This window comes from Lethenteron reissneri, chromosome 5 (genome assembly GCF_015708825.2).
Source record: "Lethenteron reissneri isolate LAM-NWPU_2019-01 chromosome 5, ASM1570882v1, whole genome shotgun sequence".
NCBI lineage: Eukaryota > Metazoa > Chordata > Hyperoartia > Petromyzontiformes > Petromyzontidae > Lethenteron > Lethenteron reissneri.
This window is the reverse complement of record NC_083783.1, coordinates 10,535,926-10,556,311: the sequence shown is the minus strand read 5'-3', so window position 1 is coordinate 10,556,311 and position 20,386 is coordinate 10,535,926. Positions and strand designations below refer to the sequence as shown.

Sequence of the window (20,386 nt, the reverse complement as noted above, 5' to 3'; positions counted from 1 at the left end):
AGTACGGTTAAAGAACCCCCCAGCCCCCCAAGGACCCGCACAGCGTGGAGAGGCCCTCATACAATGTGCTGCACGGGTGCAACACATGCTGTTTACTCACATGTAGAGGAGCGGTGCCCACCATAGGAACGTGGAATTTCCACCGCTGGCCCAAGGCCACCAATGAATGGTCAAAGATCACTTCAGTCCTGCAAGTGTTCGCTCACGCCAATGCAGGTGGAGAGGGCCTCCACTGGCAGGGGACCTCAAGAGAGCCCCACTAAAGGGTGTTTTTGGCCTACTCTTCCACGCTGGACAGACACTTGTGGCTTATATTTACTTCGTGTCAATCTAGAATCATTATTATCGTCGCCCAATTCTGCACAGACTTAACAGGCCAAACGTATAAGTGGGTTTATCTGGTTACTCCCATATCCTCCTACATGAAAACCAAACATCCCAATGCAGGACCCTCCTGAACAACAGCCTAGAGACTCAGCGAGACCACCGTGAACATATACATGCCATTATTATGATCATTATTATTTACTACGTGGAACATTCACACAGCTTACAAAACCAAAGAAGACGAAAAAAGCATACTGTACTTAATTAAAACTACGTAGGTTATACATATTACACAAAAGCACGTACTGCAATTAGATCAACACAGACCTTACCTGCGATGCTGTGCAGCTTGAAATACAATGTCTCGTTGTCTAAATTATCATCGATTTGAATTAGAACACTCGAACCTTTTCATAAACAGCCGCCGCGAATCGAATGTCCCCTCCGTGAGAATACGTGACATTTATTCAAAATATTTTGGCCGACGTTTCACAACATTGCGCTGGTCCCGTGTTCGGGCAGCGAGATCGCACGGCATGTACTGATACAAATTCCTTCCGATAACAAATCAAGCCCAGACTTGAGAACTAATCTCCCATCACGTAAAACCAACGGGTGGGGGGGGGGGATCGACCAAGCCTATCGCCACCGGAGCGGTCCGTCGGATCGCCAAATCCTCACCCAGCGCTGCAGTTAACCGTACATCCAATTAAGCCTGCGACGCAAAGCCTCCCGGCTACCGATCGCCAAGAGCGCTTGCACCAACGCACACACCCCCTTGGCGTGCTCCTCAATACGCCCGCTGCGGGCTTCTCGTCGCACACACGAGCGAGTGTGACGTCGCTGGAAAACGATTCCCTTCCGACCAGGGGCGGTGTCGCTCTCGGCTTCAGCAGGGAATGAGCAAGCGTGGGAAGGCGAGGAAGGGATGGGGATGGCCGGAGTGGGAGGAGGATTGCTTTGCGCGTGGGGGTCCACGATGGGCGTGGTTTACTCAGACACACTGCACTGCAGAACATTTACTGTTGCTACCGCCTTGCCCCATCGATCGGAGGGGCACACAACAGGGACTGCTACATTGTGCGTATTGAGAGCACCCCCCCTCCCCACATCATGGGTACCCTCAACATTCTGTCTGTATCTACGTTGAACTTACTTTGCACCACAAGTAGCCAACCGTGCGAGTCAGAGGTGCGGGGGAAGGACAATAAATTGTCTGTTGTCCGTCACTGGCTTTTGAATATCTCTGTGTCTCTGTCCCTCTTCTTCTCCTTTGTGTCTCTCTGTCTGTCCATCTGTGTGAATCTCTGTGTGAATGTCTGTGTGAATGTCTGTGTGAATCTCTGCGTGTGTCTCTTCATTGTGTCTCTGTCTATCTGGGTGTCTGTGTTTTTCTCACCCAACTGTGTTTTTTTTGTCTATGTCACGTCTTTCTTTTTTCATGTATCCGTATTTATTCATATCAGTGTAGGTGTGTGTGTGTGTGTCTATCTCTGTCTTCATCTCTCTCTGTATCTGTTACTGCCTCTCCTTCTGTCTTTCTCCATGTGAGTCCGTGTCTGTCTAGTTCCATCTCTCTCCACCTGTACCTCTCTTGGTATCTGTGCCAAAAGTCCGATTCCTAGATCTGTCTATATCTGTGTCCGTGTATTTTTCGCTCTCTGTCTCTCTGTGTCTCTGTTTGTCTCTCTCCCTCGCCACCCGCCTTTACATTTCTGAATCTCTCTTGTAGTCTTTCAGCTGTCTGTCTCTCTTCATGTCTCAGCCTGGTGTTTATCTCAATGTCTGTGCATGCACATCCCTGTCTCTAAGCTCCTCTCTCTCTCCACGTCTTTCTCTGTGTCCGTCTCAATGTCCCCACCTCCGTCTCTCTCCACGACTGCCCCATGTATCTGTGCCATTCCGTTTCTCACGTTTGTATTCGTCTCTCTCCATCGTGTTCTCTCCATGTCCCTCTTTCTCCAACCCTCTCTGCATGTCTGCCTCCAAGGATCCTTTTCCAAGGTGGCTGGGTTGCTCAGAGGTCACAGCTCTACAAAAGCAGCCACCGCTGTCATTATGGGACTCAATCCAGGCGCTGTAACTTGATGGGTCTCAGCCGCGTCACCAATGACGTGCAAAAACCACTACAGTAAATTCGGTTACATTTCAGCTCGAATCATTTCAAGTGTTGGTTTGACTGCTGTGCGACGAATGTAACTCTCAGGTGCGAAGTGCCGCCTTCCCTACCGCGCGGAGCAGAGGGTCACTTGAAGAAGCGATCTCAGAGGCAGCTCTGGGATATCCACTTCTGCAGGCCGTTCCCGAACACGACGCATTGCACTGCTCTGCGAGAGGTGCCAATGGAAAGCTTGGGTCCTTCGATACGATGCTCATACAATTTGTGGAAGAGACTATTGTTATTTATCAGTACGGCTCCTCTTCCTCCTTTGGCAAGGCACTGCGCTTTGCACTGCGACGTTGCTGACATGACACGGACTAATGCCCCTTAAAACATTCCTCTCCTCGCACAACGAGGCAGCAGCTACCAGGGCTGAGAGTCTGTTGGCAAGGCCAGGCTCTATGGAATTTTCTATTTGCGAGGGTTTTTCCCTAAAATTAACCAATCAACATTCATTTACTTATTTATATTTCGGGTGTAAAGGGCATCTCAAAAGTGCTTTGCTTTGAAACTAAATTCCAGCGAAGGAAGTCACAACCACGAAAACGGACGTCTCTTCCTCAGCAGCCACACACCGACATCTGTGAATCCGGGGGACCGTGTGAAACATTGAAAGCTTCCATCATGAGAAAGAAACAAGGGGATGCTGCTGTAGTGTGACAGGCAGCAGCAGCAGCACTTGAAAACAACGGTGACACGTTTCTTAAAATCTCTCGCGACCGCCTCCCTCCATGGAGTACAAACACAGTCAGCCGACAGGCGACCGGTCGCGTGTGTTGGGGTTAAAGCGTGGGTCTTCCCGTCTCTTCTCGGCACGTCCGGCTAAGCGTGGAAGAGTAGGCCAAAATACCCCCCCCCCCCCCCCCAGTGGGGCACTCTGGCGCTCCCTCTTATGGAGGCCCTTCTGCTCTGGATTGACAAAGGGTTGTACATCATTAGACGATATTAATAACAAAGATGCATGCATTATTAATAACGAAACAAACCTGTTTTGGGCCAGTGGACGCATTATGAATAATCTGGCAAGCCAGTACAATTTGTAATGGGCTTCAAGGGAACACACAAAGCCACTGTTGGCTTCCTAGGAAGGAGCCACTTAAGATTATCGATCGCAACAATGATGACGAGGCGAGTCAACCGCCAACCAAAATTTCCACTCGCAACCTTCCAACTGTGAGCGATGACCGCTACGCTCGGTAGAGGTTCAGCCCCGCAACTGTCTGTGCTCACGGCACTGCTGGTGGAAGGCCCCTCCACTCGAGGAAGCTCAAGACAGTACCTTGAGGGTATTTGGCCTACTCTTCCACGATGGCCAGACATCACGGAAGCGGTGAGGGTACGCACATTTTACATTCGGTGGGGGGCCGGGGGGGGTTTAAGAACCCGCTCCATCGTTTCACCTGACGCGCCGGGAGGTTGCGTTGAACCGTGTGCCTCACCGTTACTCCATGGCAGCATCCCTAACCGCGATACGCTTCCGAGTCAAAAACAACGTACGTTCTGTGCAATTGAATATTCGAGAAGCAAAAAAAAATCACGCAAAATGTACGGAATATGTAGATGCACGTCTCCAATGTACATTTGGCCTCGTATTTAACCGGTGGCGGTAACGCACCACGACGAGACGATGGGGCGTGGTGCACGAAATGCAACGTCGCCAGATGATGCCATGCAATGACATCATCGTTGCATGACATCATACAATGACATGACTCCTCCCCCGCCACCGTAACGTTGCAAGGAGTAACACGACAACGGCACGCCGTGGTGGTCAGAATATTCAGCTCGGCAATTTGCTTCAGCCGCATTCGTAAGGGGAAGAAAATATTCCGTTGGCCGTGGCCGAGAATTAAAAGTCAGGTCGCCGGGTTCATCGTGCAGCGCATGCCTGAGCTTCACGTTAATTTCCCTTAGTCAGGCAGGATAAGTCTCATTTGCAAGAGTGATCTAGAGTTACCGATAATGGCAAAAAAAAAAACAATCAAAATCAGAACGCAAGTAATACCACAGCTACACCCGATGTGAATATTAATAAGGGAGACATTTGTAATCCGTAATGTTTGTGCATCGCATTATGATTCATAAGGTTATTTCGGGTGAGATCGCATAAACCCCCCCAAAAAAACTATTGTGGATAATATTGGTAACGTGAAAGCCTACGTGTTAAACTAACGTTATTATTATTATGGAACATTGTGTGTAAGTAGCTAGGTGGGGGTGACTCATAGCCACAAACCATTAGGCATTTAATCTGCCCACATTATTGATTGCATGTGTGTACCATTAGCATGCCAGTGGTCCAGTGAGAGCTCGTGTATGGATGCATCATTCATTACAGGGCATGGCTGCATTATTTCACCAGTCCAAGTAATACAACTCATCACCGACATATTACAACATTGGGAGCATTATATAACACAGCTGAAATAATGGGAGCAAGTCTTGTTTTGATTCCACCCCCGCACCCACCTCTGTCCGCCTAGAATCATAAATGGGTAGACCAGACAGCCGATAGGCAGGTTCGCGTGCGGCGAGGTAAAGTGCAATGTGGAAGAGTAGGCCATAACACCCTCGAGTGGGGCCCACCAGAGGGCCTTCTGCCAGCGGTGTAATAAGAAAGCAACTGCAGGGCCACAGCTGTACGTTTTTTTTACCGTTCATAATAGATATACAGCATTGCACACGTACGTAACACGTGCGTTTATAAGATAGCATGCCCTCATTTGTACAGTACTTGTGTTAATCCATTGCGAGGTGATGGGTGTCCCCACGTTGTAATGGTCATGGGGACCGTTTGACCAATCTCGGTTAGTTGGGATTTGTCTGCATTTGTCAAATGTCACCATCTCTTGTCGATATCTGCTTAATCAAATCACTGGGCTGGTACCACCACTGGAGAGGGATTGCTCAGAATGTCAACCGTTATAAATGTTTTTTCCATCTCGGCTTTTAAGGCAGTCAAGAGGTTTTTTTTACGTCTCTGGAGAGCAGGGGTCTGTATACGTGTCCCGGTGGTACAGGACGCCATGGGCCAGTCCCCACCACTACAGAGGACAGGTCTCTGAGTGCGTGTGTGGCGGTTCACTATGGAGGATGGGTGTCTGACTGCGTGTGGCGGTTCAGTCTGGCAAAACAACCCCGCCTCCTCGTTGGTGTTGGACGGCCACGCTGTGGTGAGCAGTGCCATTCCCCTCATGGCGTTTGTAGCCACCACAGCAGCCAAATGGGGGCTCTGGATGGGTGCGAGGGGTTGGTAACCCCTCCACCTTCAAATAGATTACGATACCATGGAAGACAAATCTAATTAAACCTTTGCAGGAGGCCCCAGTGGGACAGGCGTCCATGACGTCTCCTGGCCAAACCCCATTTGGCGGAGCCAGGAGGTTGAATCCTTACCCTCAGGGTTCCTCCAAAAACAACAACAAAACACTGCAGGGGGCTACGTGGAATGTTCCAACGCTCACTTCGGAGGAAAGGCTGCCACTTCCCATCAACCAGAGGCGAGGAGTGGTGGTCGTGGTTACTTATGCCCCACCGAAGACGAACATCCGTGGAGGGATGCAGGCAAAGCCGATGGTCAGATGCCTTCTATGACCTCCTGTCACAGGTGCTAGCTAAAGTGGCCCCTCGAGAAAAAGTCATCCTGTTGGGTGACTTTAATGCCCGAGTTGGTAATGATAGTGGCACCTGGTCTGGAGTGATTGGAAGGCATGGGCCAGATCATCTCAATAACATTGGTAGGAGGCTGCTAGATTTTTGTGCAGCCCATAGGCTTGTAATCACCAACACGCTCTTCCGGCATCGGCGCATCCACACAACATCATGGATGCATGCCGGGTCAAAGCAAGAACTTCTGCTTGACTACTTAGTGACAGAACATTGGATGCGGGCCCATGTCCTTGACACCAGGGCCTACCGTGGAGCTGATCTGCCCACTGACCATCGATTTGTCATCTGTAAGATGCGCCTGCCATTCTTCCACTCCGGTGGTGGGTGTACACCCAGGACCCCATTTAAACCCATAGTGGCCTGGTCTCAGCTAGGTGATGAAAATTGCAAGCGAGAATTTAATCATCGATTGCGGCTGGGGTTGGCATCGTCCCCCACTCCTCCTGATGTCGAGGGGAAATGGGCGAGGTTTAGGACTGTGGCTCATGTAGCTGCAATGGCTGCATTGGGTACACCGTCCTTACCTCCCCAGAGATTCTGGATGACAGAGGTGTTCAGGCTGGCTGAGAATAAGTGACAGGCACACTCTCAACGTCTACAGCATCCCACATCAGAGAATGAGGAGACTTACCAAAACCTTCGCTCGGAGGTTCAGAGAGCCATGAGGCGCTGCAAGGATGGGTGGTGGTCACGGGTTGCTGAGGAGAAGGAATCTGCCTCAGTGGCCTGCGATCACAAATCGCTTTTTAATTCCATAAAAAAGTAACGTGCAGCGCCACACATATTACCATTATTAGGGAAAAGAATGGTGATACAATCTCCGATCCCCAGGAACAGGTTTGCAGATTTGCTGAGCATTACTGTGAGGACCTGGGGAGGGGAAATTTCTCTGCCTGGAAAACATCGTGGGGCAAAGTGGGGATGACCCTGCTGAGGCTGCGGTGCCTAAAATATTGGAGGAAGAAGCCTATGATACGATCAGTAGGCCTGGGCTCTGGGTTGTTCTTCGTGCTTTCGGAGTCCTGACTCTCTGCTCATGATCATTAAGGACCTTGATGATGGTGAGTGGGCCTGGGTAAAACTACATGGCCGGGAGTCAGAGCCATTCCCTGTTCACCTTGGGGTGCGACAAGAATGTCCTCTGGCTCCCACATTATTTAACATCTATTTTGACCACGTAGTTCGTGAAGCCTTCGATACAATGGGAGGCCGATCCAAGCCCGGGTGCGGTCAACCATGTTACATATGCCGATCTGGTAATTGCTGCTCACTCAGAGGAGGAGTTGGAGGCGCTGCCACTAAGAGGTGGGGGCCTTACCATCAGCCCCACCAAAAATAGGCACCTGCCTGGGTATTTTGTACCATCAGACACTCCACCCCTACAACTCCCAATTGGTGATGGGGCAGTTGTGGAAAGAGTGGATAGTTCCCATAGCTGAGCAGTGTGCTTATGACCGGCTCCAATTTGACAGCAGAAGTCTCACTCCGAATTAGTCGAGTGGCAATATCTTTTCATCGGTTGCGTAACGCTGTGTGGAAGCAACCTAGTCTGTCGCTCCGCACAAAGCTTCAGGTCTTCTCGGCCACAGTCATTCCCTCCCTTCTCTACGCTTGCGAAACGTAGACCCCCCTAATGGAGCATCTTCGCCAATTAGAAACATTTAGGCTGGCCTACCTACGATCCATCCTGGGTTTAACGAGGCTGGATTGTGTGAGGAGCTCACAAATCCTTGAAAGATCTGAGCAAGGTCCCATCGGTGAGCTCCTCCGGCAGGCAAGGCTGCATTGGCTGGGTCATGTAGCCCGCATGCCCAGCCACCGCATGCCTAAACAGCTTTTATTCGGCCGGATCGAGGGGGCTAAACGGGCGCGGCACGGGCTAGAGCAGAGATGGAGTCATGTGGTACAGGAGGACGTGGAGCTGAGTGGACTTGCCGATGACTGGTACCAGTGGTGTCAAGATCGGCCTCTGTGGAGGAGGCTCGTGAAGGACGCTACTGGGCAGTTGGAGGCAGTCGTCTTCCAACAACAACGGAGGGCGGAGGAGCGACACTCACAACAACGAACGGAGTGCCGGGTGGCTAAAGCACCGCAAGTTGGCACAGTAGGGGGCACAGGTGGTGCATCAACCAGTCGTCTCAGTCGACCTGTGTAATCTGGGTCTGCCCCGTGACCTCCTGCCAGCGGGCGTTCGACACTTCACGTGGCCTCAACATGCACAAAGCCTGGCACAAGCGCCGTGGTGACATCACTGCCACTTAGTGGCAAATGGCGGTTGTTGTGGCGGTTCACTACGGAGGACAGGTCTCTGAGTGCGTGTGTGGTGGTTCACTACGGAGGACAGGTCTCCGAGTGTGTGTGTCGCGGCTCGTGCCGTACCTGCTCCACCGTGGTCAGGTGCCGCCGTTTCTCGTCGGCCGCCGCGCGCCGCTTCTCGTCGCGCTCCCTCTGCTGCTCGACGCGCCGCCTACGCTCGTCCCTCTGCTGCTCCTGGTGCAGGCGAGCGCGCTCCTCCCGCTCCTGCCACGCTCGCTCCCGGGCGGCTGCACAGTGCGAGCACAACGGCACGGGGGTCAGCGGCGTGAATGTTGTCGTCGTCGTTGCGTTTATCCGCCGAGTCCTGCGAGTTCTTTCCAGGAGGCACTTGCCATGTTGTCGTAGTGGCGGGGTGACGATACTTACATGGACTCCGATTGCATAATTTTGCGCGTAATGTTTTGAAATGTAATCAAATTCGGACCGCGATGTCGGTGGCCCACATTTGGCCTAACTCTTGCGAACGGCGTCACGGGATCGTTAACGTCCACTCTAGAGGGCGCGAGTATCTTCGTGGTTTATACGCACACTGCAGTATTAATCAGGGCAGCCGCTGGGTTTCGAACTGCGAACCTCTGCCAGGCCACGTGAGTGGCGGCCTTCGCCAGGGATCGATTCCAGTTGGGTCCACGTGGGGTCAGTGACATAGAGGTCATCCCCCCCCCCCCCCACTGGCAGACCAATGCCCGCTAGCAGGCCAGGTTCCGAGTCATCCTTGTGCCACACAGCGACAGCTGCCACTGGGGGGGGCTCTTTCATATGTTTGAGACAAGAGGAGATGCAAGTTGCCGATCGCCCGTAAAGCAATCAGCAAAAAAAAGCCATGATCAGCACAGCACACCTCGTGCTATGGCTGTGGCCACGACGAGTTGTGTGCCACATACTTCCAGTTTATCAGCTACCAGGAAAGTAGACAGTGAAAATTAACTCTGTCGCCATTTCATCGTGTTCTCTGCATGCGGAGGATAGATCCAGTGGTTAGGATTGTGCCCACTGCCGCTTATGATTCGCTGATTGAGTGTATCATCGTCCCCGGGTAGCCGCAGCAGCGATTGCAGTGGTAGGGCAGTCGCGTCAGTACGAATGTCATCGTTGGCATCGTGATCATCCCATTGCAGCAACAGCAGCATGCCAGCAGATGTCAACATCACAATCAGCGGCAGCAATAATGGTGAAAAGGCAGCACTGTTAGCAGTAGCCGGATCATTAGTAGGTGTTAGCAGTAGTGTCATATGATGAAAGAATATAAATGGAATCTGCAGCATCATTATTATTATTATTTCACTTGTCTGCCCAGGAGAGCCCCACTCAGTCTCAAGATTTTTTCAGAATCCTTCCCTAGTATTCACCACAGCAGGCAAATGTTGCGATGCTTCAACTCAATTTAATAATTTAAAAACAAAAATTAGCATTGGGATGTTTGGCCCATACCAGTTACACTGTATGTTTTTGGTATGACAGCCAATATCAACAATACCAATATCACCATCATCATTATCATCAGTAGCATAACCAGTACTGTATCAGTAGCAACAGAGCACTGTAGTAACATTAATAACAGTACTCTTAGGTTTTTTCGGTAAAGTCACGTTGGAAAAAAAATAATTTTTTTCTATTATTATTGCTATGATTTTTAGTGTAAAACGTATTATTTTTTTATTTTTTGCCTACGTGACTTTACCGAAAATAACCTAAGAGTATAAATCTTTGCAGTCACGAAAGCTTCAAATCTAGAATTAATAACAGTGTTGTATTATTAGCATCAGTGCCATTATAATGAGCAGGAGTATTGGCAGTAGCGTTGTTCCTAGCAACAAAAAGGGCAGCAGAGATATGATCAGTAAGGGTATTATCATCATCAGCAGCAGCTTAATTAGCTGCAGATGCAGTATCAGTAATAGCAACTGCAGTAATCCTCTTAGCAGTATTTGCACTAGAATTATTCTTCATCATTAACATAGTCATACTAATTTGCACTGATAACATTGAATTTATTTTCCCCACAACAATTTATGATTATCGCAGACGGTCACCGCATCACGTGCTTTCAAATGCACTTCTGCGGCTGTCTGGAACGCCCTTCCTTCCGATATTAGGACGCCACTGGAGCTATGCACTTTCAAATCATCTCGATTGACAAACTCAAATTCTTTAGAACTGCTTTTGGTGTTTCGCTTGTTGTACTTCCTCCGCACCTCCTATTAGCACGATTGCCTATGTAAGGTGCGGAAGAAGTTCAACACACACATAGGAGAGGCGATGTCCTGCTGCCACTAGAGCTATTCCAAGTCATATTAGGCATGATGATACCATCAAATCGTTAAAATAACATTTTAAAATATATACGTTGACATGGCTTGCCATCGAACAAAGACGGTCACTGCATCACGTGCTTTCAGATGCACTTTTGCAGCCGTCTGGAACACTCTTTTTTCCGATATTAGGAAGCCACTGAAGCTATGCACTTTTAAATCATCTAGATTGAAAACTTATTTATTTACAACTGCAGTTTGTTGTCCTTCCCGCTCACCTCCGAATAGCACGGTTCGCTACGTGCGGTGCGAAAGAAGTTCAACGTACATACGTACGTCTCGCGTAAATTAATCCCCCGTCCCATGGAACGGACACAATCCCACCGACGTCCCCTCTCACCCAGCAACTTCTCCTGCTCCTCGCGGCGCTCCTTGGCTTGTCTCAGCTTGTCTTCCATCTTCCCGTTGGCTCCCTCTAAGACGGAGATGGTTTCTGAGAAGGAGCACAGACACACACACGCACGCACACAATTGATCGATGAATAAATAACAATGCAGGAATAATAACCACGCAAAGCACTCCGTCTTCGCATAGAACCACGTTTTGTTTTTGTCTGCCGGCCAACGGGGCCTTCCTCACCAACGCTGTCCCCGCTCCAATGTTTTAAGCGGGCTAACTCTGCGCTGGTTTTATAACTTTCTCATCAGCAGTCCTGCCTGTTAAAAAGAAAAAAACCCAGCAACCCAAAAGCGACTTTGATTAACAGACGTTCGAGTCAGAAGAGCACTCCACCTTGGCAATAGGGTCTGATCACGACGGGTTAAGGGATCGTATACGGTAGATAGCAGAGCAGCCGAATGTCAGGAACGCGTCCGCTTTATTCGACCAATATGTTTAAAACAAAGAAAGTATCTGACGTGCTGTGGCTTTAGAAAGAGTACGGCCACTGCCAGCGACGCCGATGGTGACGCTAATCCGTTGCGACGAGGCGAAGCCCACGCAGGCATGATCACCGCCTAAGCTTCTGATCCCTCGCGCAAGTGAAATTCACAGCAGCCACTCGGTTCGTTGCGAGATGACAGACTGAGATACACTGCACCGCACTGTACAGACAATCGCATAGTCCCGTTTCGGAAAATTGTCGCCACACCGCCGTTGATTGTCTTTGCTCGTTGAAATTTTCTAAAATAAAATTACCAACTCGAGAATTCATGTTTGTGGTTAGATAATGTAGATATTATGCATTTACATTAATGTTTTGCGTAATGAATTTCGGAGTAATTGACAGCATGGTGATTACTGGACGTCATCATTGTACTAATTTATATGCTACTGGCAGAACGTACGTTATAAGAAAGGTAGATTTAAATAACTAAAAGACCTGCGGCTGGTAAAATGCAGTTGAGGAACCGAAACATTTTTTGTTCATACAGCAACGCACAAAGACTACGCAATAAAACGCATAAAAAACAATTACAAAGCTATGTTGAATTTATTTAGCACCGTACGTAGCCAACCACGCTAATCGGAGGTGCGGGGGAAGGACAACGAACTAAACACAACAATATCGAGTATGCTGAAATATGACATCGAATTGTGGTGGTGCACGCACGTGACACGGCGCTGTGCAGGTGGGTTGGTGGATCGCCCAGAGATCACCGCGTGGTGCGAGACTTCCACTGGGCTGCGAGGTGGCCAGGAGACTGCAGTGCAACATTGCGGCTGCCGGCCCAGCCGCGTGGACATTTTGTGCGATGGCCTTTCTCGGGGTAATCAGTCTGCTTACCATGGCAAAAAAGGGACACTCGCTGTAAATGTAGATGGCCAAACATCTTAACACAGCAGCATCTCGGTAGAGCCTTGACACTTCATGAGGCTTTCTGGGTATGGATTTAATTAAATTATTCCCGTAAGCTTTAATGAATGAATTCACTATATTTCAACTAACAGTAGCGTCGGTCGCATATCCGACTCGCTGGTAGTACATGTTTATGCCATTTATTGTGAAAATTCCGTCACAGTTCCTATGATTGCTTTTTCATTGCTTTCATGGCTTTATTTTGGTGATTTCGAAAAGTTTTTTGGTTTAGCCATGTTTGTTTGTTGTAGTACAGAGTTAGACTGATGGCCTTAATCTAAGTTGTCTTGTGGTTGTTGTTGTTTGACTTGCATCCCACTGGGATTTTTGCACACAGCGTTGGTGTACAGTGTTTTTTTCTGCAATATTTTGCTGTCTTTTCTTGGATTTTCTGTTTGCACTTAGTCACATATTCACTTTAAGATGTTTTTTGTTCGTGTTTTAGTTTTTTGTTTGTTGCGGTTGTACCCGATTGAAGAGCCGAATGGCTCACAGGGCTATACCTAATAAATGAACTTGAACTTGAGGGAAACGTGGATATGTGAACATCTATAGACAGTTAATTGGTCAGGGAGATGATGTGATAGTTGGATATGTGACGTTGGACTAACTTTCTAAAACGACAGAAGAACACGTTGAAAACTGCTGCTGTTACTTATGAATCTCATTATTGTACAAGCACATCGTCCGTGACAAAAATAATCCCTGGTGATTATGATCGAGTGCATTAATAATGCTCTCAATTACTCTAAAACTTCCAGTGAAGAGCATCACAAATTCATCACGTTGCACGAGTCCGTGGGTGAAATATGACAGCGAATTAAGGGATGCCGCAGATTTCTACTGATGGTATAATGTTCCATTGCAGCGTGTGGGCAGAATGTATCATCAGCCCCGCTGCTGCTCCCTTGCACAGGCGCGGAGGGGGGGGGCTTTGCCATTGTGTGTGCTGACTGCGTCTGCAAAATTAGCTTATGCCATTACAGTCCGCCATGGCCGAGCCAACTTGAATGGCACACCAACAAAAACCCCCATCCATTAGTCCAGAGAAGATTATTACAAAATTAAGCAAAGTACTGTTTGTGGCAGTGATGTCGCCATCGTCATCATCATTATCATCCGCCGTGGTCAATCCACTGGTGGATGAAGCGCTCCCCGAGGTACAGCCATCTCCTGCAATCCCACCGATGTGACAATCTACTTAACACATGAACACGAGCTAATTTCAGAACTCCATCTCCGCAACGGACGTCTTCTACCACGTGTTCTGTTCCTTGGCTGCCACTGCGTCAATATCCTTCAACCAATCGGTCGTAATTGGCAACATGCCCTTCTAAAGCTCATGAATTTCTTATCAGTTCAAATTCCGTGATCTCTTTCCGTCTCCCAAAGTAATACCCAAGCATGCATTATCTTCACGCTTCTTGAATGCACTTTTAACATTTTTGTTCCTTTTTTTTGTTAAATTTTTTTTGTTAATGTTTATGAACCGCGCGGCACCACGGGTCCAGCAGTTGACCCGACATCATTGCTCCATCCCCGTAGTGGTCGTCCTCCCAAAGCGGTTAATCGGAGGTGTGCACCACTATGCCAGGTTTAACCGAGTGATAATGATCATTCTGTGCATGTAACTGGTCCCTGCCATGGGAATGTGGAATGTCCACGAAGTGGCAATACACCCAAGCGCGAGTGCATTCACCGTTTGTTGCAGGGGTTTGTGTTTCAATCATCTGCGTGCAGTTTATCCGATTTGCGGATTAACCGCACACCTGACATTTTAACATGAATGAATAACTCATGAATTTTCCCTTAAGCCCCGATTAATAATTTTAAAAGTTAAACATTGTGACTTTTGGAAATGTTTATTACAAATCACGTACTTGAATCAACCAAATATATTGCTCCGGTTAATCCAAAATCCACGTGATCGCTCTACAGTACAGTAGTTGCAAATGTTTACAACAGTGGGTGAAGTTTGATATTGATTGGCGTGGCTCTGCTGTCATCCACTTAGTGGGCAGACTCTTCTGCGTGGGAGCCGGAAAGTGTTATCACTGAGCACGCGCGCAGTGATAATAAACTCAATTTTAATAATAGGATTTTTCCCCTTTTTTCTGGCAACAAAATTTAAACCTTTTTACAAGGATTCATGTCTGCATTAACCACAATACTTGCAGTCAAAATGCAAACAAAAAACACACTCTGATAATATATGCATTGTCCTTGAAACGGATTGGTCCACACCAGAGACAGCTTTCTTTTGAGCCTCGTCTCAATTGGTGCTCGACCACATGACGCCAAAAGGCGTACAGCTCAAAGACAATGCTCTATCACAGTAATGAGGGCTCGGGGTGAGCATCTACATCATTAGACCTCCTTTGCCAGTACCAAAATATAATAATAGAGTTTTTCCCCTTTTTTTTCTGGCAACAAAACTGAAACCTTTTTACAAGGATTCATGTCTGCATTAACCACAATACTTGCAGTCAAAATGCAAACAAAAAACACACTCTCATCTGGTCGAGCACTGTCTCTGGTGTGGACCAATCAGTTTCAAGGACAATGCATATATTATCAGAGTGTGTTTTTTGTCTAATGATGTAAACTCAACTCTCTTAACCTAAACATAATGTATACTTATATTAGTGGTTGTTGGCATCGAGATCCAATTAATATTGATATTGTTCGATTATCCGTGATTTCCAATCCGTGGCTGTCTTCCCCGTCATTAGCGCGGATAATCGGCAGTCCACTGTACTTTCATCTTTAGAAATTAAAAAATAATTGTTATTAGGAAATGATGACATAAGTGGCTCGGGTGAACGTGAGGACAGCAGCTGCCAGTGCCCATGGATCGGATACACCGAGGTTAAATTAATCTAACATGACAACACATTAATTTCATAAGGGGCCGTCCATAAATGACGTCACGCGATTTGGGACGATTTTTTACCCTCCCCCTTCGTCACACGGCGTCACAAATGTCTGAACCCCACCCCCCCTAGGTGAGTGACGTCATTTATGGACGGCCCCTAACGACTAAACGTGGTATTTACGTTACTCTAAAAAGGTCGGGAAATCACAAATGAATGGTTATCAACCCAACACTTGTTAAACTACTTTTATTTGACCAGATAAGGCACAATGAGCTATAAAGTGCTTTTTCAGAAGCGACCTGGCCACAAATAACATTCCAATGAAGTGGCTTATCATGTGGAAATGTATAGCAGCCAAACACTATAAATACGCGTGATGTTCATTCATAATTGTGGAGGGAAAAACCTGAAGACTTGGAGAAATAAGTAATATTTTTTAAAACTTTTTTTTAACACGCTTTTATGCAATGTACTAGTAATGGCAGAACTCCACGACTCCAGGAAGTGGCCCCGAAGCTTGCCAATTACAGTGGACAATTAGACCCAAGCCGAAACATAACATATAAAAAAGAATGTTTAAAATCGTATCTTTTTTATTTTTTATGATATAATATAGTAGTCATCAGTATGACATAAGTATACCAAATTTGCAGTCGATACCACATTGGGAAGTGGGTTAGAATTGAGTTACAAGATTTAAGGATACAACAACGACAACAACAGACAGGGTGAGTTAAAAGAAAACGTGTAAAATTCCACGTGGCCACGGGAAGAACATGCAACACTCCAAACGTACAGGCGTCAGGGTCGGGATCGAACCCAAGACCCTCCTGAAGAGCTCAACGTCTGTCCGCTGCTGTTGCCCCCTCAGTGTGAAACTCTGTCCCTTTGCACATCCGTAACATCAAATGCACTTTGACTTTCACGAAACATCTAAAGGCCTCTCCTTCTGTTTAGTCAGGCTTTCGAGCAGCCCTTGAGATTGGCTCCGCACCTCCGAGTTGTTGACTCGTCTGCAAAATCTGTCGCCTTATAAATGTCATAATTATTATTACCAGGCGAGGTTAGTGAACATCTCACCACTGCGGTGCCCTAATTACGCGTATTTGGTACGCCTGTGTGATTGAAAGCCGGGATGATTATTCTATTAAGTCGATTAAGCTAAAATATATGTGTATATGATCGATCACTTTTTTTGTGGTTGATTAAATGAGTCCGTTTAAAATAGGCGCCCACACCACCACCCAAATTTTGCCTCCCTAAGGCAGGAAACCCCCGACAAAGCCACTCCCGGCGCCAATAATGATGCGAACAATGATGCCAATGACATTGCCAATCCCCAACCATTACCTCCCGTCCAGCGGCACACAATTTAACGTACAAATATATAAATATCCGTGTTATCTCAATTAGTCAACTGGATTATTGGTAATCGATTGCTCACAGGATCGGATAGCCCAGCTCTGGAAACGTTTCAGCCCACTTTGGCACAATTACCAAGCGCTGTTTCAACGGGTCACTGGGATGACGATGCTATAATACTGTAATCATGATGAGAAGTATTCATGGGTTTGAGTTAATATTTTTAAAAAATGCTCTCGTGGGTGCTGGCTGATTATATTTTGTAATAAACAGTTGATGGGGACATCATTTGCAGCGTTGGAATTATTTGTACAGTAATCGGAAAATAAGATTTGCAGTACTGGCCTCCTCCACCAAGCCCTGCGCTGTGACCTTGTGTTTTGATGTTGACATCTGAGAGCCACTAGCGGTGATGTCATCGTATCACAAAGACGAAGATCCCCCGTGTAGCCTTCACATACTGTAGGGGCAAGTGCTGTTAGCGAGCACACACACCCTTACCTACATACATACGAACACACACACCCTTACCTACATACGAACACACACACCCTTACCTACATACATACGAACACACACACACCCCTTCTCATGCGTACAGTTGTTAATGAAAATGCAAATGCAGTGATGAAAAGACACAAAGGCACACGCCCATTGAAAGACACAAAACAAATATGCATCCCTGAACAAAGGGGGTTGTTTGACTGAGACTACAGTACGGGGAATTACAGAAGATACTGTATGTGTTCTAACATCACAATGAACCTAATATGCACAGACGTGCAATAACACACGTGCATACACGTGCTCGTGAATACGTACACGCACACAATGTCACACGCATGAAAGACACACACATTGATGTGCACACCATATCGTGTACATCACATATTCAAACGCCACACATACACTAACGCACACACGACACACACACACAAGACACACACACGACACACACACGACACACACACACGACACATACACACAAGACACACACACACGACACGCACACACAACACAAGACACACACGTCACACACTAACGCACACACACGACACACACACAAGACGCACACATCAACCAAATGCATTGCATTTACAGTGAACATTATTAGATGTTGATGATGGTGCTGCTGCTGCTGCTGCGTTGGCAGTGATGCAAAAGCACAAATAGCAACAAACCCAACACATTGGGGCCAATAAACTCTCTCATTTATTTTTTGATTTAAAGCTTTCGTGACTGCAGGGATTCATATTCTTGGTTCTTTCGGTAAAGTCACGTAGAAGGAAATCAATAAAAAAATAGTGTTATATTTGTATTATTTTATTATACTCTCATTTATGTTCTCTGAAAAAGGGCCATCCCCCAAAACGTCGCCTATTACACATTTTTCCCCCTTCAGGGCCACGGTGTTGACATTACAACAGAGATGACAGTACACACAGTATATACTGCATGTATGTGACAGCGTGTTTTAGACATTGCAGATATATAAATGTGCGTGTTATACAATTGTGAACGCTATCGTCTATAGAATGTGGGAAATAGACAGTACACAATATAACATGTAAATACTGTACCTCAATTAGTTACGCCATTAGTGTTTCAAGCAAAGGCAATGCATGCACTATACACTTGATCTAAGTCTAATGAAGGGCCTTTGCCCGAAACGTCGCCTATTAAATGTATTTGTATTGTTATTTGAAGGCCACACACGATGTTTGCGTGTAACGTTGTTACAGGGCCTGTATTCGTGTTGTTGGTGTGCTACTGCCAGCAGAAATCGGTATAAATATCATCACGTTTGATTAGATATCCATGTTCACAGACAACAAACGTGTTTGATAATTGGTGGATATTTCCCTAAGATTGTTTCCCGATACTGTACACGAGATATTAAACATTTAAACATCACGCGTACATTAGTAACACACATCCCTCGTGGTTTATCACGCGATTCGTGCAATGTCTACGACACGAATACTAAATATCGTTAACTAAATAGAGTTACATTCGCAAGGTCATTTTTGCATCGGAAAAATTGTATTTGTACCAACCGAGCGACGTTATCGATTATTATAATAATCCGTGCGTTTAGATCGGCTAATTTAACATCATCGCATCGAACTAAAAACCCAATTATCCACGCCAACCCGTGTCTCCGACGAATCTACATCATTGTCAACGTTACAAATTGTAAATAAAACACTTTATAATGACACAAATATGCTGTGCGATCATGTAAAGAAGGCGTCTGCCGCGGCTTGTGTGGGCCACCATCACAGCGAGCCGCGCACGATTTCACGAATTTCGTCTTCACAATCGTCAACTCATTCGTACCGCTGCAGTGTTGCCTCCTTCACGTGATTATCTTTATTGTGTAATGATTAAAAACAAACTAGACAATAATACACGTCGTTGTGGTGCGCACACACACGCGCGCTCCACTCACCCATTGCTTGCAGGCGTGGTGTGTTGATGTCTTGTGGCTGGATTAGTGTCTCTAAATAATCTCTCTTCTCTCTCTGTACTGTGGAGGTAACTACAATAATCTCTCTCTCTGTACTGTGGAGGTAACTACAATAATCTCTCTCTCTGTACTGTGGAGGTAACTACAACAGCGACAGGATGAGATCTGACTGGCTGAGTGTCTGACGAGACGAACACTGCGCCAGGTCACCAGCGGGCTGGCGAGATGACCGGCGTCGCGGGCTGCCGGAATGAATGAGCGGCTTGGCAGGCGGGCTGGTGAAGATAACTGGCGAAGATAACTGGCGAAGATAACTAGCTAAGATAACTGGTGAAGATAACTGGTGAAGATAACTAAGATAACTGGTGAAAATAACTAGTGAAGATAACTGGTGAAGATAACTGGTGACGATAACTAGCTAAGATAACTGGCTGGTGAAGATAACTGGCGAAGATAACTAGTGAAGATAACTGGTGAAGATAACTAAGATAACTGGTGAAGATAACTGGTGAAGATAACTAAGATAACTGGTGAAGATAACTGGTGAAGATAACTAAGATAACTGGTGAAGATAACTGGTGAAGATAACTAAGATAACTGGTGAAGATAACTGGTGAAGATAACTGGTGAAGATAACTAAGATAACTGGTGAAGATAACTGGTGAAGATAACTAAGATAACTGGTGAAGATAACTGGTGAAGATAACTGGTGAAGATAACTAAGATAACTGGTGAAGATAACTGGTGAAGATAACTGGTGACGATAACTAGCTAAGATAACTGGCTGGTGAAGATAACTGGCGAAGATAACTAGTGAAGATAACTGGTGAAGATAACTGGTGAAGATAACTAAGATAACTGGTGAAAATAACTAGTGAAGATAACTGAGATAACTGGTGAAGATAACTGGTGAAGATAACTGACTAAGATAACTGACTGGCTAAGATAACTGGCTGGCTAAGATAACTGGCTAAGATAACTGGTGAAGATAACTAAGATAACTGACTGGCTAAGATAACTGGCTGGCTAAGATAACTGGCTAAGATAACTGGTGAAGATAACTAAGATAACTGACTGGCTAAGATAACTGGCTG

General features: G+C 46.7%; 1 protein-coding gene across 8 annotated transcripts in view; it reads right to left on the bottom strand.

Annotated features, from left to right (window-relative positions):
- LOC133352526 (ensconsin-like) overlaps positions 1–19,823 on the bottom strand; it is a 49,173-nt gene extending 29,350 nt beyond the window's left edge. For 2 of the 8 annotated variants that reach the window (XM_061568267.1, XM_061568274.1), the window contains exons 1-3: positions 19,275–19,810; positions 11,126–11,218; positions 8,537–8,700 (exon numbers count right to left, since the gene is read on the bottom strand). In XM_061568267.1, the coding sequence (XP_061424251.1) occupies positions 8,537–8,700; positions 11,126–11,218; positions 19,275–19,278 (261 nt within the window). In that variant the 5' untranslated portion in view covers positions 19,279–19,810. Of the gene's footprint in view, positions 1–659; positions 1,254–8,536; positions 8,701–11,125; positions 11,219–19,274 lie in introns of those variants that run through there. The other 6 variants (XM_061568284.1, XM_061568240.1, XM_061568245.1 and 3 more) reach the window with 6 other exon arrangements.
- Between the last annotated feature and the right edge of the window lie 563 nt (positions 19,824–20,386).